This window comes from Alexandromys fortis, unplaced genomic scaffold (assembly GCF_014885135.2).
Source record: "Alexandromys fortis isolate MF-2015 unplaced genomic scaffold, M_Fortis_MF-2015_v1.1 scaffold_273, whole genome shotgun sequence".
NCBI classification, from domain to species: domain Eukaryota; kingdom Metazoa; phylum Chordata; class Mammalia; order Rodentia; family Cricetidae; genus Alexandromys; species Alexandromys fortis.
Window position 1 is genome coordinate 247,487 of NW_026068145.1, and position 25,244 is coordinate 272,730.

Below are 25,244 nucleotides of genomic sequence, written 5' to 3' on the forward strand. Positions count from 1 at the left end.
GCCAACTTGGTGTAGATGCATGTAAACAAGAGGGCTCGGCTTTAAATAATTATGTCAAAGAAATGACAACTGTGCTCTTTGCCAGAACAGGGATGAATAATTACAAAGCCAGGACATAATTAAGCAATTGTGACTGTCGGGATGTTGAGCTGCTTCTCTGATGTGCAGGGCTGGTGTGTCGCCATACGCGCCCTCCTGGACAGGCTTCTGTGTTCCTTTGATCTTCGTTTCCCAGAGCAGCCATGGGGGTCACGGTCTGGTCATTCCAGATGCTTCTCACTGGGGGCCCTGAGCTTCTCGGTGTCTACTCCAGTGCTCGCTCTATTGACAATGGTGCGATTCGATGGCCAACATTTGACAAAGATAGATATTTTCTTTAAAATTCGGGAAATGCGTAAATCCTAGCTGTCACAGGTCCATTAAATGTTCACACGCACACACACACACACACACACACACACACACACACACACTGTGCCTGTGTGCCTGAAAAAGCCCACTGTAACTATTACTATTTCTCACAAATGGCAGCATCTTTCTTTCCATAGAGCAATGCAAACACAGAGGAAAGACAGATTTGAATCAACGAAGGCAAAGTGCAGTCGCAGAGACACTGTGGCATCAGGAGCAAGAGCTAGGAAGAACTTGGCTTCAAGTGTCCAGGCCTGCCAGGTACCAAGTCAGACCCCGGTGACACAGGCGGCCGGCTTGTTCCTGGTTGGCTTTGTGTTTGTGTCAGCCGAGAACACCCAGTCTGCCTGTGCCCTACCTCGAAGGCAAGGGCTGTGATTGGAGAGGTGTTTTCCGTTCTCCCAAATACTTCATGTCAGGAATAAAATGAAAACAGCTCCCCAAATCACGACCTCCTTGGTCATCCATCAGAACTTTGTGCTGAATAAGCACAACAGGCCCCTGCTGCCTCAGAAAGGACAGAAGTCAACTTGAGATTCTGATTCTGTTATGAAAAATAGGGTCTTCAGCAAGTGTGCATGGCACAGCCCCAGGAGTCTGAGGGAAGGCAACTGCTTTCCACTGAGGAGCCGACTGCAGGGGTACATATGCCTCCCAGAACATACATATGTATACATACAGATATTGGACGGACATATATACCTGCATAGGAACAAGCATGTGTCTGTATACAAGGCAAGCAGACAAGAAGCAGCCCTCTGAATGCCAGTTTATTAATTCAGCAAAGAACTCATTTGGCTTTCTTCTATCTGCAGGAAAAACACCACTGCATGTCTGAGAAAATAACAGACAAAAGCGAATTGCCCGCCATTCATCAGACATGTGCAATATGAAAACCAGTAATAGCGTGGGATCGTCTTTGAATCTTGAAAGATCATCACACAGCGCACTTCACCAGAACCCCCACAACCGCAGGCCTCTTCAGGACCTTAAGCTTCTGCCACTCTCCCAGAGGGGTTTCTGAGGTCCTCTCTAGCTGGGAAAGAGAAGGCAAGATCCCCATGTTGCTTTGCCACGGGTGTTTTTGTGTCTCTCCTGAAATAATTAATGGGCCTTTTTAAGTGTAATACAGTTAGCCAGGGCATTAGAGTCAATCACACAAACATGTGCTGATTCTATAATTGATTGGAAGCTAATTGAGAACTCCGAAGAGCACCACCGCTGTTGTCGCTAACGACTCAGACAGCTGGTGGCCAGTTTTAAAGAACCCTACCCCATCATGCTCAAAGAAGAGGGATTCCAGCTCTCCCTTATCTCCACGCAGCAAAACAGTCCATCCCAGGGGAAAATACTGATCTCTCTCTCTCTCTCTCTCTCTCTCTCTCTCTCTCTCTCTCTCTCTCTCTCTCTCTCTCTCTCCAAGGCTAAAACAGCAGAGTAAGAAGAGGTCAAGCCCCATAAGGATAAAATTCCAGCTCAGGAATTCATGATGGTGCCCTTGGGGCAACCCCATGAACTGCTCTGAGTCAGCGGTCCTTTCTTCTATGTGTCAGGGTTCTGGGACATGGAACCTTGGGAGAGAGTCAGGCACATGCAGAATACAACATCCCAGTACGAGGCCAGCTAGTTAGGACTTCATTGGATTTCCATGGGCAGTGTTACAGCTTCCAGTCCCAAAGCAAATGAGGAAAAGGAGAATAGGAGACCTGCTCTGTGCAGTGCAGACGTGGGGGTGAGAAAGACAGGAGGGCCGGGATCTGAGCCCAGGGATCACAAAGACTTCCTCTGCTGCATTGGTGGAAGTTGGTGATGCTGCTGACTCTGACATCCTAAGGAAAGAGGAGAAAAGGGGAGAAAGGAAAGAAGGGAGAAAGAAAAGAAGCCAAGAGATAAATTCTTTCATTTGGACAAAATGGCAAAAGCTGGAATAACTGAAGGCAGTCATGTGCACTATGTCAGGCCGATGCTCCAATAAGGAGAACTGTTAACACTTTAATAGCTATGAAATGAATCACTCAATTAATTCTCCACATGCTGAAACAGGTAACAATACATTTATCTGCCAGAATTATACCCTCCATATCATATATTTCCACAACTGTTAGCAATTTCATTCAGCATAACAGGAAATCAGTCGCACCTCATGGATTCAGGGAAAGAAGTGGCCCGAGCTCTGCTGCCAACAGCGTAGCTTGATGGACGAGCTCTCATTGTTCTGCTCTGTTTTGGCGCTGTTTGGCTTTGCTTCCCAGCTTAATCACTTCCAATGCATGTACAGAGGGCTATAAGTCACCGGCTGAGAACAAACTAGGCCTTCAGGATTCCTGTGCCAGCATTTTTAACACAGAGCTACAATTTCATGTGTGGTAACTAAGGAGCTGCACGGTGCTCCAGGGCAGTGAAGTTTCTAGAAAGGTGTTGTCATCAGGGTCATAGAATCTACTTGCCAGGCACAGACTTCTCAGAAGGGTCCAGATGTCTCTCAGAAAGACTACTGTGAATACCCTTCGAACTTCCTTGTGTCTGAATCCAGGACTCCAAATGAACTCTCTCAATAAACCCTGTATGTAGAGAGCATGCAGCATCCCAACACACATACACACACACACACACACAGAGCCAGAAAACACTACCTACTGTGATAAGTGTTCCTCAGGGGAGTGGAACACCCTTCATATCTGATAGAAGGAAATTACCCCATTTTAGTAGCTCCCTCCAAAGGACATAAGGGATTGTAACCACCCCATAAACACACAATTCCCAGAGTATTCTTTGTCAGCCATAGAACTGCTGAGAAGAAAGCACTGAGGAGGCCTAAAAACCACCACTAGACTTTGACAGAGCTTTTTCCACATTTCCGTGCATCTCCATTACCATCCCATTGCTCTGCTAAGATGCCACAGCCAAGGGAAATTACCGAAGAAACTGATCTTTGCAGGCTTAGAGTTTCAGAAGGTGAGTCCATGACAACCATGCCAGGGAGCATGGCTGCAATCAGGTAGGCATGGCAGTGGGGCAACAGCTGAGTGCTTACTTCCTGATTCACATAACTGGAAATGGTGAAAAGCCCACAGTCCCAGTCACATATTCTGTCACTAAGGCCACACTTCCTAATCCTTCCCAAACACTTCTACCACTTGGAGACCAGTATTCAAAGACATGAGTCTATGGGAGCCATTCTTATTTAAATAACCACAGTGTCTAACAAATAATGTCTCTTCAGATGGAGTGACAGGGAGACCTAAATTACATCCAGCCAACTGCATGACTGGTCAGCTCGGCATCTGTGAGTGATCCCTGGTGTGTGGTCACAATTGCATGCGAAACTCACAGGAAGACATCACCCATGCTCCTCAGAGCAACCAATGGAGGAAGAAAAGTGGACAAGAGCAGCTTACCTTGGGCTTCACCACCTTCATGAAGGCCCCTCTCACCAATGCCTCCTCCCGTTCTTGTCTGGTGACTTTCTGGGCATCCAGAAACTTCAAATTGGGCAACTTGTGCAGAACAAAACACCTGGGAGAACAAGGCAGAAACAATTCAAGAAGGTTGGAGTGACAACCTCAGGGATGTGGGTAATGTGACTGAACCTTGCGAGTCTATGGTTCCTACCTCTATCTTCCTACCTCTCCCCCCCCCCGGTTTTCCTCTTTAGGGGAAATTTGAAGGGTTCTGTACTTTATACTGACATACAACCAAACTTGAGTAAAAATTCTGCTTGGCCCAAGCATGGATGCACAACTCATTAGAACTAGCCTACTAGCAGGAACATGACAATGTATTCCTTTCTTCAATCCTGAGAAATGAGCCCCGCTTCAACATGGAAAGTTCCCAGTAAGAATAACATAAACTTTGATCGGTTGTACCATATATGCATCTGCCATTAATAGGAAACATGTGTATCACTCTCATTATTGATACAATAGATCTGCAAATTGGAGCTGAGGCTGGAGGCCAGAATTTCCCAAATAGGACCTTAAATGAGACCTAATAAGCTAGATGGCTTTGGGGTAGAAGTAGGGCATGCCCGTAGCTGAAAACTGCTTCACTGATGACTCAAGACAGTCTTCAGTATTTTCTGTCATCATTTCTGGGTGATTTCCACTATGCAGTACAGAGATGATCTTTATCAAGGACAAACAGGAAGCAGAGAAAATTTCTAGGGTATCTTAATATCCAGAAAATACAGGGTGGCCTCTGTTCCCTTATAAAGAATCATTAGTACCCCTGATAGACCACCAAGGATAAGCCAATGGCTATATGTGTGATGAATTGCTCTCAAATGGATGTGTGTAAAGAGTATTGACAAGAAGATGCCCTTGGCCAGGGTATATGTTTATAAGTGTATAAGCATATAGACACTTATCTCTACTTTCTTGCTTCCCATCAAGACCACACACTCTATCTCTATCACATGAGCACTTGTTCAGGTTCTCTTCTGTTTTAGAAGGAAAAATGAACACCCAATGTCAAGAACAATGGACAATCTCTAAAGAAACCTATCACTTCCTGCACCCACCTCTTCAGAATCCTCTCGTCTTCCAAATCCCAAATCCAAACACTTCTCACCTCTAAGCTTCAGTGCTGTCTTCATTCTAACTCTCCTAGAATACACTATTAGCATCCACTCTAACGTGCTATCAGTTTCTAGATATTTCCTTGTTGTTCAAGTAATGAATATCCTTACCTAAACATCAACCTTCTCAAAGGTTTACTTTCATTATATCTTGGAAACTAAGTCAAGAATGAATTCAATAGCCTATCCATTCATTTCAGCTGCACAAACATTTCTTGAGTACCTATTATCTGCTAGGCCCTAGGGACATCGAAATGATTATGATACCTCACCGCTCTCAAAGGAGTTCTTACTATAGTTCTTACCAACTAGAAACCCATAAGGCTAAGTTATGGATGGGGTCATTATGGGAAAACAGAAAACACTCAAAAACTAAATGAAAAAGGAAGAATATGCTAGAACCACGTTCAAAAGCACCCAATTAAAATTTTATTAGGACATGCACTGTGCCTCCCTCTCCACTAGAACCTTGGATTCCTAGAGCCTCCTTCCACATCCATAAGGTAATTTCAAGTCACCAAGTGACCTTTATAAGTTTATTCAGGTAAAAGACCTGGCTATCACTCAAGAGACAACAGTTTAAAGACATACCCCATCCCCGGACTCTTAAAACATATTAAAATTATTTTGCAATTAACTTGAATTAATTCACTTATGAATTAATTTATTATTTCATGTGAGTGAGCAAGCATCTGGGTACAGGTCCCAATATTCCAGAACCAGTTCTCTCCTTTGATTTTATTGATGTAGGGGCTCTCTTCTGATTTTGCAGTGCTTTGTACTATAGTCTAACTGGCCCAGAGCTTTTGGGCTCCTGTCTTTGCCTTGCATCCCCCTATGGGAGTGCTTGGGATTAGAGATGTACACCATCACAGTCCCAGGGATGAAACTCAGGTCATTAGGTCATCAGAAATTCCTTTACAGTCCATTCCAAGACCAAAGGTCCTTCTCTCTCTCTCTCTCTCTCTCTCTCTCTCTCTCTCTCTCTCTCTCTCCTTCCCTTTCCCCTCCCTCCCTCTCTCCCTCTGTTCCTCTCTTTCTTCCTCTTTCACACACTCTCTTTCTCTCTCCCTTCCTCTGTCCCGCTCTCATTTCCTCCTCCTCCTCCTCCTCCTCCTCCTCCTCCTCCTCCTCCTCCTTCTTCCCCCCCCCCTCTCTCTCGCTCTTCCCCTCCCTCCTTCTCACCTCTCTCTTGCTTTCTCCATGACTTCAATCTATTACCCCTTTCCTCTTCTCCCCAATCCCCTCCCTAACCCCTCCCAACACCTCTGATCTCATCCAAAACGAGGCAAAGGACTCAAATGTTCTTTCTACCCTTTAGCAGAATTCCCATCGGTCTCAGACTGTCAGAGAAAACTTCCATCTCCTGCTTATACTGGCAAAGACTTAATGACAACAGATTCTTTCAAATGAAGACATGTACAGACAGAAACAATATGTCAGGAGTGACGCTCAAAGGAGTAGAGACACCCACTAAGTGTAGGGTGGGAAAAGATGAATATTCAGGTGAGGACAACATCAGTATTAGAACATCAGCCGGTGTTTAATGATGGAGTGAAAGATGCCTTCATGGGGCTGCCAGGAACCACGATGACAACAGACCGCGCATTGTCATCTCGCCTCACTTTGGATCACAGCTCTGAAATCAAAGGAGGAAGACGGAAAGGTGCTGGCTTTTAAGCTAGTTAAAAATTTGAGATGACAAAGAGCTGCTGTTTTCAGACATTCTTCTGATAGTCGGAGAGACAGCCTATGACACAGTCTGCCAATCACCGCTAAGTGACTTCACTTCCATCCTAAGGGCCACTGAGTGTTCCCAGAGAAGATGGTTTCCAACCCATTAGGATCAGAGTAGGGGCACTGGCCGGATAACAAACCAACATAGGCTACCCATCCCCAATAGATCAATTAAAGAGACAAATTAATAGTGAAAAGGAGAAAAAAAGAGACGCACTCAATGTGGCCAATAGGGAAAAGGAACAAGGAGGTCCAGTGATTCCCTAGTCCATCTTTATGGTCCTAAGATAATATTTAGTTTTAAATGGAGAGCCAGAGGTATGCACAGCTAAGCAGTTCTGTTTAAGGAAGAGTTCTGCCTTTCTCCACTTGTCTCAGCTCAGGTGGCTCCTGCAGCAGAAACTGACCAGCTGTAACTCTCTTTCAGAGAGACAAGCTCCCTCTGGTTGGCACCAGGTTTCCAGGCTTGTCCTTCTTCTAGCATGAGATTCTGAAGGAAATTCCAAATTTCTTGTAACCTACAGGCTGATAGCCAAAGGGAAGGGCACAGGTGACTCTTTTGGAAGAGTATCTTTAATCCCAAGGGGCCTGTGAGATGTTGCTCATTTGGAGTCAGATCCCTGTGGCCCACAGCAAAAGGAAGGAAATGATACCCAAGTCATCTCGTGACCCCCACATGTGATCTGTGGTAAGCAAGCACATGCCAAACATGCATATATGCGCACATACACACGCTAATAATAAATGATATATTTTTTAAAATAATTAAATAGGGATAGAGATGTAACTCTGCAGTTAAGGACACTCTTGTGCTCTTCTAGAAGAGCAAGTGCAGTTACTAGGATCCACAGCAGGCGGCTCCTAACAACTGTGACCGTAGTTCTAGACGGCCTGACACCCTCAGCGCACCTCAGTGGGCCCTCACCCACCTGTAGCAAATACTCACACATGAGACACAGAGACACAGAGACACAGAGACAAAACTGAAGATTTAAGCTTCAGTTAAATGAAGGAGCTAAGCAGGGTACTGAGAAGGCAAGGAAACAGAAAACAACCTCTGCTCTCCATCTGACCTGCGTTCTAGCATAGCGTTTATCGTCTAGCACAGTGGTTCTTGACTTTTGCAGGCGTCCTCGTGACCCACAGGCTTGTTAAAGCGCAGATGCAGGCCCCAGCCCATCCCCAGAGCTTCTTACCGAGGCGAGCTGGACCGAGGCCTGGAATTTATGTTTCTAATAAGTTCCCAGGTGATGCTGCCACTGCTGAGAACCAATGTCCTCGTGAAAACAACACCACAAGGACTAATAGTTGGGAAATTATGAGCGCAATGGGGCAGCCAGGAGTCTCCTTCCCAGTTCAGCCAGCAGTCTACCTGTGCTACACAAAGCCCAGCTAACAGTCACATTCCCCAGGTCTTCCTGTCCCCTGATGACTTAAAATAGGCTCCAGCAGGCCCGCCAAGTGATAAGCCGGTGGGCGTCCAGCCTGCCTGTCCTGTGCTGGTCTTAGGAGATCTATTTCCCTTTGTTCTAGGTCGTGTCAAAGTGTCACAAGCTGCAGCTTCAATCCTGAGTATAATACAAGTTTGCCATAAAAACACAGGCGCAGATTGCCGAAGCCACAGAACGAAGGCTTTTACAATATCAATTCCACCCTTGTAAATTTAATCCACGGTTATTTGTTACACCCAAATCTCCTTACCGTGATGTATGACTTAGTTACTGGGGTTATCACAGCCGTATCCTAAAGTTGCTTAGTACATAAAACATCTCAGCTAACAATGCAGGGAGGTTAACTCCCCCAGATAACCTGCAATCACAAGGGCTAGTGCAGATGACATCCCTCTGTCGGCTCACGGGAGCTATTGATGGTCCAATCAGTTTGTTTTGAAGGAAAAGAACAACAAAAGGCCAGTAAACTTATTCAGACTGTCAACAGGGGCTATCAGGAATGGGACTTGCAGGTAAGTAATTCTGGGTGTTTTAAGGCTATTATCAAACAGCAATGGTTGAAGGAAGAGACAGCTACTAATAACACAGAAGGCAGCCATCATAAACCACTTTATGGCAGAGCCCCCTTGTCCATAAATCCGGTGACACCCGGAGACAGCTTCAGATTTATAAAACTGCTTGTTAAGCCGGGGCAGTGCTTAATGAGAAGAGATCAGTCTACCTCAAGCCTCACATCCCTAGCTGCAGAGGGCAACTCCAATTTTTCTGACCTTCTCAAGGTGGCTGGAGGGAAAACCCAGGCCTAGAGGTGGTAAGCCGGGAGGTCCTGTTGGCTGTGATATGGAAGAGGATGTTATCAGAATGGTAGGAAACCCAGCAAAGGTACTTAAATACCCACTTGTCCCCATGTGGAAACAGATTTCCTGAAAATGAGAGGCCACCACCCAGAGATTATCAGGGTCCCTCTCATGTAAAGTGGTAGATTTTCTTCAAGGATCCTTTAATGACAAAGCTGAAACTGGAAGCAGGAAGGAACAACTCCATCCTTTTGTTATTATTGAAAAATCAATCTGTTTTTTCTCTTATATCAGTGGCATTCTTATTATTACTATTTTTTGTTGTTGTTATTATTATTTGCTTGGATGTCAAAGATAAAGGAAAGGCTTCTCTTGACCTGTCTGCTCCAGAACAATTGTCTGCTCCCCAGTAATAGCATGAACCACAGACAGATCCCATGAGTCTCTAGGATCTGCTACTGGGGTTGGCAGCCATATTTGTTTCACCAAAATAGTTCAAAACTCTCACAGGTTCTCAGGAGAACTGAGACACAGAGTGCTGGGTGGCTTCTCCAAGGCATGTATGGCATTCAATGCTTCTTCATGTTATTTCCTGGCACTTTTTTACTCCCATTAACCAGGAGTTCTGCCTGGTGCCTTGCAGGCAGTCATGGATGCCCTCTCGCTGTTCAGCTTAACAGAATGGAGCAAGGTTTCCAACACAACAACGCAACTTTGCTGTCAATTGGATTACGTCACTCCATTTAATAATACTGGTTATCTCATGCTGGTCAAGAGTGCTGGGCAGCTACTGAAGGTGTCTGAGTAGTAAGAGAAACCACCAAGGTTTGCATGCAGCTTCTTTGAGAGTCCAGAGCTCTTAAAGATTAAGGGGAGACATGTAAAGAAGAGCCGTCATCAAGATGAAAAGTTGGAGGAGGGAATTTGCAGGGCAGAGTAGAGAGGGCTCAGGTCTGGAAGTTTGAGCTGCCCTTCGAGCCTCGGTTTCCCTCTCTGAGCCATGAAAATGGACCTCGGCCTCCTTAAAACACTACTTTGCTTGGAGTCTGTGCTCAAAGCTGACTGACAATAAATGCCTCTGTTAGGTCCCTTCCTGACACACCAGTTTGCCCAATTGCTTCCCTCCCAAATCCAGGGAGAGGAAGACAGCCAGAAACCACCAATGAAGACCAAGACTGATGAACAAACACTGAGCAGGGCAGCTCCAGATTCTCTGAGAGACAACAATGATTTCACGCTAATGAGCCGAGGTGAGCTCACCTACAGCATTAATGAATTGGCCTGCCGACTGGAAAAGGCCAGCTGATTTGGCTCACAGGTCACCAACAGCATGTTTGAAGTCTCTGTGCAAACAATACACCCACAGGACTGTCCACGGCTCTGTATGGAGGGGAACCAGCAATTACTGTGTGGGCTTCTGTCCCTTTGATCTCTGTGTCATGACCTTTGCTTTCTTGTGATCATCAAAGCCAAGATTGCAGATTAGCTGGGGAATGCTAGCTGGGATATATAAGCCACAGGTTTTACAGCTCCCATTTAGTGGGAAACAGCCATGGGTGGTAGCCCAAGGTGGCCCCAGACGCCAGGAGGCTCCCTCCCACCTTTCTTTTGGTGGGGTGCTACAGACAGTGGGCAGGCCTCAGGGCTGCTGCCTACCAGGGAACAAAGAAAAGGCATGTATTTTAAATAATTTAAAGTTTTAAGGAATATAGAGAGACCCACTTGGGGGGGGGGTGTCCCTGAAGGAACAGAACTTGGAAGAAAATGCATACCAGAGTGTGATGCAAAAGAACAGCCCCAAGCCTGAGAACCCAGAAAGGTGACATTCAGCATTTATTCTCGGTTGACTTTCAGCCATCAATCTTCCCGAAGAAAAAGACAAAAAAGTCAAGAAAGTGATACCATCTAGGGGTCTTGATGGGGTTTGTTTTCTTTGCCGGGTAAAGATTTAGAAGGCAGGAAATACCTGGAGCGAGACAGAGAGAGGCAGAGGAATCTTACACACAGCGAGCAGGAGCAGAAGGAGCAGTGGGAGATAGACTTTTATCGGGGTGAAGAGACACAAATACAGCAAGCACACTGGGAAAAAGACAGGGTAGAAGAACTCGGGAAACAGCCCTGGATCTCCTTGAGGGCTGATGGTTTTAAGGGTCTGTGAAGAGGGTCATTCTCACCGAGTTCCGGGTTGGTCGGTTTGAACAAAAGCAGGAAGGTTGTTAGGTCCATACCTAAGGGGTAAGCATGTCCTGACAAGGCTTGAACTTGCCCATAGGCTGAGAGCCATGTGGTGGGATAAAAGTCATTGTTTGTAAGCTGACAGACTTTTCTCCGAGGTCAGAAGTATGAGGAAGAAGCTGGCCATCTTGGAATTTCATCGTCTATTATCATCTGGTCATGGCGCACCCTGTCTGTCTACAGGGAAATCTGTCCATCTCCTGGTCCCTTGAAGAATGACCAGAAAAGACAAACTATTCTGAGCTCCAGGTCTCCCACCCCTGACTTATTATTTTGATTTTGGATGGTATCAAAATCTGCAAGAGGCCTAAGTTCATGTCCATTCAACACTCATCCCATAATGGCAGCACTGTGTCAACACAGGGGACTTTAAAGTCCTGTGATAAGGTGACCATCACCATGTCTCTGCCATAAGCAGTGACAAAAGGCAAAGGGAACCCCAGACATGGTTACACTCCTACCCCAGGAAGTCCAGGGCTCTGTCCACCCACACAGTAGTATGTCTGTGTTCACAGAGGAATGTGAGCCTGTTTTGTTGTGGGAATATATGACAAGAAAAGCCAAGTGGCCACACAGAGGTTAAGAGGAAACCAAAAGGGTGGGCACTGGGGCGTGGGGAGGAAAAGATGGAAGAGACAGCACAAGATACAGAAACCTAATCACTTCCCACCCCAGGTCTGGTGCTTGGCCACAACACAAACAAAAACTGAACCAAAATCTTTGAAATCTACATCTCCCCTGAGAAAGAAACAAGGCATACTTGTTTTGATGGACGGCTGGGTGACATAAATATTACATCACATGACCACAGAGGATGCCAATCAATTGGAAAATTTTTTCAGCAGCTCTAAATGAGCCACAGGTTCTTGCTTCTGAATGCACTCCTTTAAGGCTCCCTCTACTGCTTGCATGATTAATAGAAGAAGCATTGTCAGAAAACATACTTAAAGTGAAAACCAGTAAACTGTAGAAACATCACTCACTGTTAAGTCATTTCCTAGCAAAATGGTCGTATAAATTCACACAGGGACTCCACTAGGATGATCTCGGGAATGGCAGAAAGAAGGTGGACCTCACACTTGGTGGATGGTGGGCAGGAAAAGTGTTTACCCAACTTGGGGAAGGCGGCCGCACCGCTTTGTATAAATGCATACGCCACAGGAACTCTGATTTTGAAAGTCATATTGGGAAACCCTACAGTTTCTCAGGGGTAAATGAATCACCCCCTGGGCTAAAGAAAGTGGGGTGCCAAAAGGCCACAGAGCTGAGCTGCATCTGGCCTGCACCCTTTTCTTCCAAATGTAGGGCTGACAACTTATCAAGCCAACAATAAAAAAAAAAATGAATAAAAGATTTAAGCACGTTGGAGGACCGACCTAGCATTTCCCCCTCACGATGCAGTGAAGGTGTAACTGGGTAGGAGAGCATTACTGTCTCTATGGTTCCTGGTTGCTGCCTTTTCTTCACGTGTGAGGAGCCAGCAGTCATGGTGTAGATGACTTATGGGGTTTCAAAGGCAATTGTGGCTAGATGTGATTTGGGCTGTGTGCAAGCTCTAGAATCCAGTCCCTCCTGGCAACACTGTCATAAATACACTAACAAACAGCCTTCCCGGCTCCATCTCTCACATCCTGCCAGCAATACAGACCTGGGATGGAAAGACATCCTTAGAAGAGCGCCCAGGTGAATCCCTAAGAAGGATTGCTCCTACAGAAAGAAACCCTCTGCAAAAGCTGTGCCGAATGACTGAGACTTGGAGTGAGTCTGGATGAGAGCTGTTGCTTGCTAACTGATCTGGTACCAAAAGTTCAGTGGACCGCATGGGACTCAAAGATCGCCGTGACAACCTAGAAATACACAGTTCTAAGCAGAGCAAGTAATTCCAAACGTCTCCAGTATAGTCCCCAGCCAGTTGTCCATGTTAAATATAACTTTAGGTTTGTACTGGGCTTCAGAAGACAAGGACCTCCGCCTTACTCCCTGAGAACTGTTCTCTCAATGTGGGCAAGACTACAGCAGTGAGAGGGATGTGTATGTGGGTGCGCAACATGGCGAGACGGTAAACCCAACATGGATTTGCTGCCAGAAGATTCACAGACTCTGGGCTGACACAGAGTTATTAAGGACCTCTGACCTAGACAGTCACCCCGGCTTTAGAGGTCTTTCTGTCAAAATGGAACTCCATATTAGGCTTTCTATTCTCACTGCTTGTATGGTGGAGCTTAGTATTCTTCGTCAACCTGACCACAGTTCCAAAATCAACAATGAAGAATTTGCTCTTCTCCTCATTTATACCCCTAAAAGCCCTATATCTAAGACCAAACAGAACAAGGCAGAAACAGAAAATTCCTCCCACTTGCTCTCCCCCTTCTAAGAAAAGAAAACAACTTCTCTTCGCTTGTATTCACATACTATGTTTGGTTGCATGAATAAATAAATGAACATATATGTGAATGTGAGTATACACACATAGATGTAGATAATACACATGCACATTTATATATATGATATATATATATATATATATATAGGAACAAAAACATAAAGAAAAACATCAGAAAGTAAAGAAGAACTTTTCAAACAATGGTTTATGAAACATACTTATTAGATAAACTATTTTGGATTTGACCTTCCAAGATACATTTTAAAATTTCCTCTAAGATATGGAAGAAATCTAGATACCTACTAAAAGATGAAAGGATAAAGAATATATATTTACAGACAACAGAGAATTTAGCCATAGTGAAGAACAAAATCATGTTGTCTGCAAGAAAATGTATAGAACTAAAGGGCATTACACAGAGTAAAGTCTCATGTGCTTTATCTTACATGTGGAATCTAGGATTAAATAAAACAACAAAAAATACAGTCTCAAGTAGTGGTGGAGATACCACAGCAGAAAGGGAAGTGGACAGAAAGGGGCGGTACAAAGGAAGTCATGAGAGTCTGATACTATTAAAGAACAGTAGATATATAGTATATATGAAAATATAACAAAGAATCTCATTAATGTGACAACTAATATGTACTGAGAATTATAGTAAAAAGACCAATGCAATTCTAAAAAACGGTGGTAAAAGAAGGTACTGTGTTTAAAGTGACCCCTTCACACATCTTGTATCAGACAACTTCATGATTAAAAGTTGAAAACAAAGTTATAGAAATCAATTAAACTTCTAAGCAATTAAACAACTCAAAGTGAGAAATGAGCAATGTGTTCTGGTGAGATGGCAACTGGATTTCTCCTATCAAAAGTCCCACTCAAATCTAGAATAGCATACCATGGTTAGAAATTTCTCTAGTGGAGAAAGACCTTCAAGAACAATTTTTCTTTCAAGCAGGGTTCTTATTTGTTCTGAGTCAGTATAAAAATATACTCAAAGGTCTACAAAATTAATCATGAAACTTTGAAATGAACTAGAGTAAAAAATTCTTCTTTACAGAAATGCACCTGAATCCCCGCTATGCGTTACTTATGTCTCTGGGTTGGGCTTTTTCTTCCTTCTTTAAAATTCTTTTTCAAAATCCATAATGACTTTCAGTGTTACAATTTTGCCCTGATACACAATGATTATCCCTGCTACATTTCTTTGTAGGTCACCAGATTTTTACATAAAGCACAGTAGGACAAGTCCTTCTCAAACTATTGTCTTCTTTTCCAAACCTTTCTGGGCTGTTTCCCAAGAGCTTGTAACTTGTAAAACCTAAAATGCATGTGAACTAGCCCTGATCTCAGTCCCTGATCTCAGCTCCCCTAAACCCAACAAAGAAAGAAAATGACTCTGTCCTTGAAAGACAACAGTTTAACACAATCTCCAGATGTCCGTGGGTACTTACAAACATTGACTCTGCAACCCACACTGTCAGTGCCCAGAGGCTCCTGTTCCCTTCTGCCACCATATGAACACTCACCTGTATCTCTTATAGTCTTCCTCATCCTTCTCCAAACTGACCAGCTCATTGGGACATGCCACATTTCCCAGCAGGCTGAGGTACTCCAGGGCTGGTGTCGCTTTAGCCAGTTGATCGAGGAGGTGCTCCAAATCGGTAATGTGCCAAAGGTTAAGGATCATGTTGGGGGGAGGGGGACAAAAGGCTTAGCAGGAAGTAGGAGGCATATGTGACAGGCTAGGCTATGGGAGTCAGTCTCATATCACTATGACAAAAACAGGGCAACTTAAGAAGAGAAAGGAGTTATTTTAAGCTCATAGTGTCTGAGGTTCCACCACCTTCCAGAAGCATCACTTTGCGGGCTACACCTTTGGGGAGCATTGTGAACTCTTATAATATAAAGCGCCCATCTAAATCATAGCACAAATATGTTTCAACTCCTAAAACCAAAAATCAATTTTCAGTCAATCATGCTAAAAGATGGAATTGTCATTCTAGCTCTCTATAGAAAACATCTCAAATATCATTATGTTATGAAACTATAAAGGAATTTGTAAGAAACAAGGTTTTGAAATGGGCATATCTAGTATAAAAAGATTTCTGTCCGTTCTAGTTAATTTAACATTTTTGATACTTGTCAACTTAATTTTTTAAATTTGCTTTGATATATTTTTATTCCAACTGAATATTGTTTTTATTCTCATACTCATTCTCCTTATTATCTTAGTTTTGCATTGTTAAGGATCCAACTCAGGGCCTTGCCATGGCAGACAGGTGTTCTGACACTGGGCCATTCCTCTAGTCCATTAACAGCCTTCTCATGCATAATTTTATGTTATATAACCTTTGTTTTGTTAAGAGGGATCATTTTTGCTATCTAAGCTCCACACTCTAGAAAAACTGCATCTTTCCTTGGCTGGAAGACCTGGAAGGGCAGATCCCTTTAAATATCCTGATCATGGACAATCTGGGCAAAAGCATCTTCAGACTCTAAGGTGCTTCAGCTCTCCCTGCCAACGAACCTGGTGCATCTCTAGGAGTCTTTTTCACATGGGTCATGTGGTATGGTGGAAATTCCTCTGTTCTAAACCTTCCCAGCACCCTACTAAATGACAAGTCAGGGCGCGCAAGCAGTTACCCACAACCACAGCAAACAGGGAGCCCTGGCACTGCCTGTAGTATGTTCTGCACCAGCCCTCCATCTTTCTTGATTCCGCCACCAGAGGAGGAATCAGTTTTCATTGACTCCTCTATCTCCTGGGTTAACAAGAACAAACATAGCTCCATCCTGCCTGATTGTGAGCTGAGATGCACCTTCTTAAGTCAGTTGTAAAATTAAAACAAGACAATGAGTGGCAGAAACTCTAGGGTGTCCAGCTAACCAAGACCATGGCAATGAGATGACCTGGGAGATGCTTGGAAGGGCAGCATCGCTTCAAGCTTCCTGGTACTATGACAACTCTCCCCAGCTGGACTCTCAGAACAACTTTGGTTTCCCTCAACAAGGCTTCTCCAAAGGACTGGCATTCAGGAAAATTTGTTTTGCTGGGAGCTACAGTAAGTTGTCATTGTTGTGGCAAGGCTTGGCAGGAGTGGTTCTATATGGAGAGGTCAAGGCCACTGTGATGTCTTCCTTACAAACTTCGAGATGATGGAAAGTGAGGAGCCTCCTGGCTGGCATGCAGGTCCCATTGCACAGGAGCCAGTGTGATTTCCCAGCTGAGAGTAGAACTTCCCCACCTTTGGACTCATCTCCAGGTCAAGGGAAAGGTCTTACAACCACTGGGGAATGTTAACCATGGTGAATCCTAATGTCAGACTTTTGAAGGCTCAGCACATAGTATGATGATTTATTTGCACCCCTGCATGCATATATGTATCTGAAATATTATCATGTCAAAACAAAATCTAAGAAAAATGAGGTTAAGAGTCACACAGCCAGTAAATGAAAGAGACTATATTCAAGTCTCAGTCATTTCTAGGAAGAAAAATTACTCAATTTCTAGCACAAAGGGTGAAATTAAAGACTGAGGAATGAAGAGTTTAGTATGTTTGGGGGGAAGATCATACATCGCCATCCAGTTCTGCTATCTGTCTCAAATATTTCAGTTTAGGCTTGTGTTTTCAAAGCACTGTGGTTTTATCTTAATGTCCCAAGAAATTTGAGTTAGATGCACCAGGAAGCAACAAGCGTCTGTGGGTGTTAACAGAGTGGCTTCCCATAGATCATCCTGCTTCTGCTACTCACGGACACTTGAAAGTATGTATGTATTTATAAGAAACCAAGGGCCCTGAAAAAGAAAACATGCTTTCTCAAGATGATAAGAACCTGCTGTTAAAAGAGAGATTCAGGGGCTAGAGAAACGGCATGCTACTCTTGTAAGAGATGGGAGTTCAGTTCCCAGCACAGACTTCTGGTGGCTCACAATCACCCATAATTCCAGCTTCAGGTGACCTAAGGCTCTTTGCTGCCCCTGCATTGGCACCTGCACTTACATGTACATACCCACACATAGACACACATACCCACACACAGACACACATAGACACACATACCCACACATACCCACACATAGACACACATACCCACACATAGACACACATACCCACATATACATACCCACACATAGACACATATGCATACCCACACATAGACACACATGCATACCCACACACAGACACACAAACATACCTACACAGACACATACACATACCCACGCATAGACACCCACACACCCACACATACATACCCCACACATAGACACATATGCATACTCACACATAGATACATATGCATACCCACACAGACACACATGCATACAGAATATTTTCTAAATGGGAGGTCCAGCTATGTGACGTAACACACCAGTCTCCTTGCCATATCCCAGCTTCATAACATGGAGCTCTAATCTTTCTTCCTGTTTGCGCTATGATTCGAGCTAGTCCTCCCTTTAGCGGATGTGCTGACACAAATAGAAAGAAAATGAAGTATACGTTCAAATAAAGCCAGCTTCTCAAAGGGAAGGGCAGGGGAAGATAATTTAATTGTGCAAAGGTTAAACATCTATCCTCTCCAAAATTTTCAGCAGGTTCCCTACTTGGGGCTGAATATTCGGAGATCACATGATGGAGATCAACACAGAAGCTCAAGGCTGCTGGTGGACAAGCCAGGGAGAGCATGTATGATTGGTGGGTAAGAGAGATTGAGAATACAGGCAGGGGTGGGTGTGGGTATTCTAGTCCATGGCCTCTGTTTAATTACCTAGCCACTCTACAGGGATCCAAGGAAAAGCTGTGCTGGGAATACACAGCAGAAGAGAGAGAGAGAGAGAGAGAGAGAGAGAGAGAGAGAGATGACCCAAGATAGCCCAGGAGGACTCTGCACTGAGGACTGAATCCGCATTGAACAAGAGATGATAGAACAAAGGCCATGGGGGAGGGGAGCAAGAGGACCTATAGAGATGGGGATGGATGCATGCATTGGCGAACTAAAAAGACATTTTCCAGATGCTACAGAGTCTGGACCCTGGAATCTCCTCTGTGAGCCAAATTCCTGAAGGCCCAGATGGGAGCAGGGTCCTGCTACATTGGCAGCTGGATCCTCTCACATGGAAGTCCCTCTTCTTGCAAAGGGTTGCTTCTCTTTGGACTTTCAGAATCGAGCGGGGGGCGGGATTCAGAGTCAGCCTAAGTGGGGTCTAGATGAAGCCATGCCTGCGGCAATCTATGAATTTTCCAGAAGCTCACAATCTCTGAGTTTTCAAAACAAACAAACAAACAACAGCAAAGAGATTCTTTGTCAGTAATTCCCAGATCATAGAAAGAGGTTAGAATTACAGTAAAACATAAAAGTCTATGAAATACATTCTGCCCCTGAAGATGGTGGCTTTAGTCAAATGAGAGTGGTTTCCATGGTTTTGGTAGGATGATGTCATAGTGACTTTTATCAACTTGACAGGAACTTAGGCATACAAGGGGAGATGGAATCTCAGTGGAGGAGTTGATGCCATCAATTGCTAATTGACATCAGGGGTGATACCATCCCTGGGCAGGTGAGCCTGGGCTGGATGAAAAGCGGAGTTGAGAAAGCCAATAAGATGCTTTATCATGAAAATGAAGTAAGATCTCACAGAGAGGCTGGGTAGATATCTACAGAAAAGACCTGTTCTTTATATGCCCACCTGGGTCATATGCACATTTCTTCTGCATTTGCTGTGCAACTCGCTTTCATAACACGGGTAGGACTTCACAAGCACTTGGGCACCTGGGCCTGGGCCCTAGAATAATCCTTCCAAATACTATGGTACATACGGGCCATTAAAGACAGGAGGTTGAGCCAATGCCAGCACTGACTGCACACGTAAGAGTGAGGCTATTTTAGACTATCACTGGTTAAAAAAAAAAATCATGGCTGCCTGAGTGACACAAAATAAGACCATCAGAAGGGCCATCCAGCTGAGCTCTGATCCCATAGGATTGAAGTGCGGAGGACACTTGTTCTGTGGAGTGGATCATTACGCTACATGAGCTAGCTGACAGAGCCTGCATGGGGAGCATCTCACAGGAGAGCACCAGCAATACCCTTGTGTAGGACTGAGGGTCTTCACAGAACGGAGTTTTAATCTGAAGAGGCAGGCTCAGAGTATTCGGCTAAGAGGAGGGCACACACTGTTGTCTGCTTTTGCCCACCCAGCAGAGTGTAACTGGATGGGGAAGCTGACTTTTGCCATGCTGCTGGTAGATCGGGAAGAAAGAAATTGCATAGCAACCTGAGCTGGATGTAGCAACCTGAGGCAGACAACACTTAGTGGGTATGTACCTACTGATGATAAGATGCTGCATAAAAGCACAGTTATGTAATTGGGTTTTCAGCCACACAGTGACTTCCCAGGCTATTCCCTTACTCTCTTAGCATTGCCACTTCGGCTCAAGGAAGTTACGGCATAGAATAGGACATGGACCTAAAAAAAAGGCAGTCTCCCAGCGCTCTGGATCCCAAGACCCACCAATCTCAGTGGTGCTGAGAATAAAACCATCACCTGATCCAGCTTATGTCTTTAAAAATGAGGAACAGGCTCCTGGAAGATGACTTATACCAGGCCACATGGCTACAAATGATTACGAGGACATATGACCTGTAAGATCCTGTGGTGACATGAGACACAAGGCATGGGCTGAGGTCCAAGGGAGGAATGGTTTCTCCAGAGCTCAGTCTAATGTTCCTTCTCTCCTTTGTCCACTTGTGCACGTGGTCCAGCCGATCGTCTCAGCCCAGGAAGACACGGAATACACAGAGCGCAGCATGCTTTCAAGCAGCGACTTGGAAACTCACTTGGTGAAAGGATGCATGAGGGAAAATCCCACTAAATTTCATTGTGACTCAGACTGTGAATTTACCTCTAAGCCCTGTCCCTCTACTTCTCCTGAAGTGTCTACTGATAAAGGTCATAAGAAACATATGCGAGAAGTACTAATTGTTGATGCCCACTCTCAAAATTCAAGGGTTTCAACTCCAAATTCTTTGAGGAGTTCTTTAGTCCTAAAGGTATAGCCCGCCATAAGGTGACTTAATCTATTAATAAGAACAGATGAAAATGTTTTCTCCCCCTCCCATCATCCCTGTTCCCACTGTGTCCCCAGTGCAAGAACAGGTAGAGGACTCATCACCCAGACTCCTCTCACACTGGATCCTGTTCTCAGACTCCCAGTCACCGGCCTATGAGTGACAAATACTTGTTTGTGTCAACGACATTCTGTCCCAGCAGCAAGAGCTGGCTGAGACAATATTTTACAGAATAAAGGAAATATTAACTTATGGCTTTAAGCACCAATGGGGGTTGGTTAATAAATAATTTTGCAAAGCCTCTTAAATGCTGTTATAAGCATGCACGGTGAACTTCACACATGAATCTGTTTTTACTTTATATCCAGGAGGGATAATCCTGGTTCTCTGTTTCTAACTCATTGTTTGAGTGGGAACAAGTGATTGACGTCAATAAGCCAGGCAGTCGGGCTCCAAGTCCAAAGCTATGCAGCAGAAGCAAACCAACCAACCAACCAAACAGACGAAAAAAAAAAAAAACCCTCTGGATACAACTGGGGCTGAACTTGAATCCAGGTCTCTATCTTGTCCGTTGTTTGACTGCAAGTTTATACCTAACCTCAGTTTCTAAGACTAGATAAATGGAAAACCTATATACTCCTCATTGGTCCTCGTAAGAATGAAAAGTAGGGTGCTTAAAGTCCCCAGCACAGTGCACGGCTCCCATGGCGGTCAGTGAGAACCTAGTGAAAATGAGTGTGTTGTTCATCCCACACACATCTGTGGAATGCGAGCCCTGCCAGGCAAAACTGTGCACAGGAAGGATCCAGAAACACCCGCCAGTGGAGCTAGTATCCCAGTACCTGGTTACCCAGAGCTAGAGGGGTGATGGACCCTGTGCTGTTAGAGAAGTCTTCTAGTGTGTCCTCACTATAGAACCCAGGGTTGTTAGCTCCAAATTCTCATGCCAGGATGGGCAGGTACTCAACTACTCAAAGGAGGCCATAACTTACCATGGCTCTCATAGGCCTGCCACCACGCCCAAGATTGTAACCACTAGGAGTGAAGAGCTCTCTCTCCCTTCTTGATTTCCAGAACTGTTCCCCAACCTGCATCAAAACTGTTATGGAAGCCTAAAGGACTAAGTAAGCTTAGTGGCATTACCCATGTCTGGCCACCAGAGGTCGCCCTCCCACACAAGCCCAGGCAAACAGAAGCTGCTTTTCCTCGCAGGCAACCGTGACATTATTTTCTTTCTCTATTTTTATCTATTAAAAAGATTTCCTCGCAGCCATAACTTAGATCTCTACACTAAAATGGAGCAACAGGAAGATATAACGGTGCATTTCATTTATGAATGACCTATAATAAATTACTCTGAAGTGTCTTGAGCACCAGAAGACAGAACGCTTTGTCTGCCCACCGACTGTATTTCACATACTTTAATTTAGCTGACACATAAAACTCATTTGACATTTTGCAGGTATTTTTGCGGAGAAGGGTTTGGGGGTGGCAGAACTGGACCCCTTTGGAGCTGGACTGCCAGTGGGGTGCGGCAGGGACCTTGCGTGCTGGGTGCCAAAAAGGATATTTGGTTCTTGTTGAGGGTTAAGGTGTGCAAGTGGGGTAACCGTGGCAACACGAGGTCGTCACCGAGTAGATTGTTGTCTAAGATGAGTTCCTCCAGGCTTCTGAATGCGCTCAGTCCTTCCAGTGACCTGCAATGACAAAGGCAAGGGGTAAGGGATCCTGCAGTAAATCAGAGAGGCCATTATGAGCTGAAATAAATATTTTAACCTTCCCTTTCAGAACTGGGAATAGTTTGGGCTTGGTGCCTGTCAGCGGAGTGAATGACAAGAATTAGTAGCAGGGAGCCGGGGTGGGGGCGGAGGGGGAGAAGGGGGCCCCCGCTGGCACTCACTGCATCCTTCACGAATTGCCAACATGAAGGATGAGGGTCACTTATTGAGAAGCCAGGATCCAAAACAAAGGGCTTCAGATACGGCCTGCAGGATAAATTTGTCAATGTCTTGTGCCTTCAGGCACCCAGCCTGGGCTGACCCTAACCTCCATTCCCAAGATAAATAACTCTGTCACAGTTCACCTTCATTCCCTGGACACAAATTTAAGCTGTCATCCATCATTCCTGCCTAGAAATCTCATACCCCTCTTACAATAATAAATATAACTTCAAGTATCGTTTCTTCGCAGTTCTCCTCTGCCGGGGAAGCAGCCAGGAAGGGGCTTTTCTCTCCCTCGCATCCTTGCATCCCTCGGCTCCTTTTTCCCCTTCTCCATTTTTTTTTTAAACTAAGCACTGAATTTGCTCCTGCCTAGCATCCCATGGCTGCCCGACAGGGAAGAATTACAGAATCACTCCAGGCCAACAGAAAGCTCTTTCTTCTTTCAGGATTTCTTTTTACTTGGTCTTGGTTTTGTGTGGGGACAGGGGCCTGGGAGAACTCCTGCTTCAAAGCCCAGGGTCTCAACTTCTACTTTACGGAATGTGGACTTGTTATCTCTTTAAGCATGGAATATAGCAATGTAGATTTTCAGGCAGTAAATAAAAAGGATTAGGCATCAGGTTCAAAGACAAAAATGCTGTGACCGAAAGGAAAGGTGGACCTGTTTACCCGCTTACTCCGATATGAGCTCTTCACTACGGGACTCCTGTGATGTCTGGGGTGGTGCACAGTACGGGGCAGTTGTGAACAAATGCTTGCCCAGGCACACACAAATGTTAATTAAAGCGAGCTGAAAGTCCCAGGGCTCTCGCAGACTCCCAGCTTCTTCACCTGCCAGGCCCAGGAGATGTGCTGAGTTTGCACCGGAAGAGCTGGCCGAGCCATGGAGTCCAAGAAGGGAAGACCCGATATACATTCAGTCCCTGGCTACTCTATAAAGTACAGCAGATCAGGGTGGTACCAGTCAGCGCACTGGCTGTTACTAATTGCAGCAGTACTAAGACCCTGTCACCTTGGGCGTGTGCTGGGTGCACCCCAGGCAGCGACATTCGGCATGGGAGCTTTCCTGAGGTGTCATGGCTCCCTGGTGGGCTTTCTGACAGAGAGCCTACAAAACAAGGGGGACTGAGAGTGGGGGTCCTATCCTTGAGACATGTAAGCGAATGCTCATTAAGTCCACTGGATCCAGAGCTCGTGTCCATCTCCGCGTCCTGTGTCTAACAGATTTCGTGAGGTCCAGCTCTGGTTCCTGCACCAGGGGCATGGCGCTCTGAAGTTAGCGCTATCAGCTGCCAGGGCCAACACAAAACCCTAAACAGGTGTGCACTTCTGTGTAAGAATTATCCTATTTCATAGGCTTCTGGGAGGCAAAATAACAACAACAAGAAATAAACGAACAAAAATAAAAACCTCCATCCTTTTGAGGGGTTAGGAGTGGGCTATGGGATTGGCTTTGGCTTCTCCGACTGCTTGCGACCTGAACCGGGTACTGAAAGCCTGTCTCCTAGCTCAGCGGATTTCAGGAAGACTAGCGGGACATTTGTGCCAAACTGCCTCATGCTCCCCTCTACTCCAAACACTGACTGTGTTCCCAGTCGGTGCTGCCTCCTCGTGTGGTCCTTTGGCTTATCAGAAGCTGTGATCTGAGCTGTGGGGAGAGAGACTGAGAGAGTGGGCCGATCAACAAATCCAGTGTGCAGGGAATCTGTTAGCTTTCTGAAGTCCCTGTCTGTTTGCTGCTCTTGTTGTTACTTTTGTTGTTGTTAGTTTCTTGTTGTTTTTGTTTGTCTGTTTGCATCTGGTTCCCATATATCCTTCTGTAGCCACAAATCCTTATGTAGCCAAGGATGACCTTGAACTTCTGACCTTCCTGCTTAGACCATCCCACTAATGGGGTTATGGGCACGTTTCACCAGGTCTGGTTGCTGGGTTTCTGAGGATCAGGTACCAAATATAAAATCAAGTTCTCTACCAAAAGAGTTATGAGCCCCTTTCTCCATGGGAGTTAGTGAGCCAAGACTATTAACCACAAAGGCTTCAGGGCCAGGTCTCTGTTTGCCTCCTGGGGAGTGGAGCTCCACCCCACCCTCCATCAGGAAGCCTTCTGGGCAGCTAATAAGTTCTTTGTGCACCAGCGTCAGATGGGCTCTGGTCAAAGGCAACATTCAGATACATACTGTTCCAAGGAACGTTATGCAAATATTGTATTTTTATCATGAGAATCAGCAAAGAGCTGACAACAGGCAGCAGAGAAAAGCTCCCTTCCCAGACTGTTTCTGAGGAAGCGGGAAACAAAATGACACAGCATGAGAGAGACAACGCCAAGGCCAGTACACCACAAGGGCACAGGCCCCACCAAGGCAGCCTCTCTCCCCACAACCCAGGCTGTATGGGAGGGAGGGCTCAGCGAAGAGTCCCCCCAAATCTCCTGTCTCTCGTCTGGTTGCCAGATTCCTTTTTCCTCCCGGTAATGTCATCAGCGCTCAGTAAAAGGAGAGCTGTGCTGTACAGGAGGGTGGTGATCAATCAAGTCCTGTCCTCATCATTTCTGTCGGCTCTGCCAAGTAGAGGGCTGAGGGACTGGAGGCAGGAGGCTCCCAATGCCATGAAGGAGAGGCATCAGGGAGAGAATTTGCAGCA

General features: G+C 45.3%; 1 protein-coding gene across 1 annotated transcript in view; it reads right to left on the reverse strand.

Annotated features, from left to right (window-relative positions):
- Positions 1–25,244, reverse strand: part of Lrmda (leucine rich melanocyte differentiation associated) — a gene marked incomplete at its 3' end in the record, with an annotated part of 791,991 nt that overhangs the window by 218,014 nt on the left and 548,733 nt on the right. The window contains exons 3-5 of the mRNA XM_050126940.1: positions 22,230–22,358; positions 15,120–15,257; positions 3,810–3,927 (exon numbers count right to left, since the gene is read on the reverse strand). Of these exons, the coding sequence (XP_049982897.1) occupies positions 3,810–3,927; positions 15,120–15,257; positions 22,230–22,358 (385 nt within the window). The remainder of the gene's footprint in view (positions 1–3,809; positions 3,928–15,119; positions 15,258–22,229; positions 22,359–25,244) is intronic.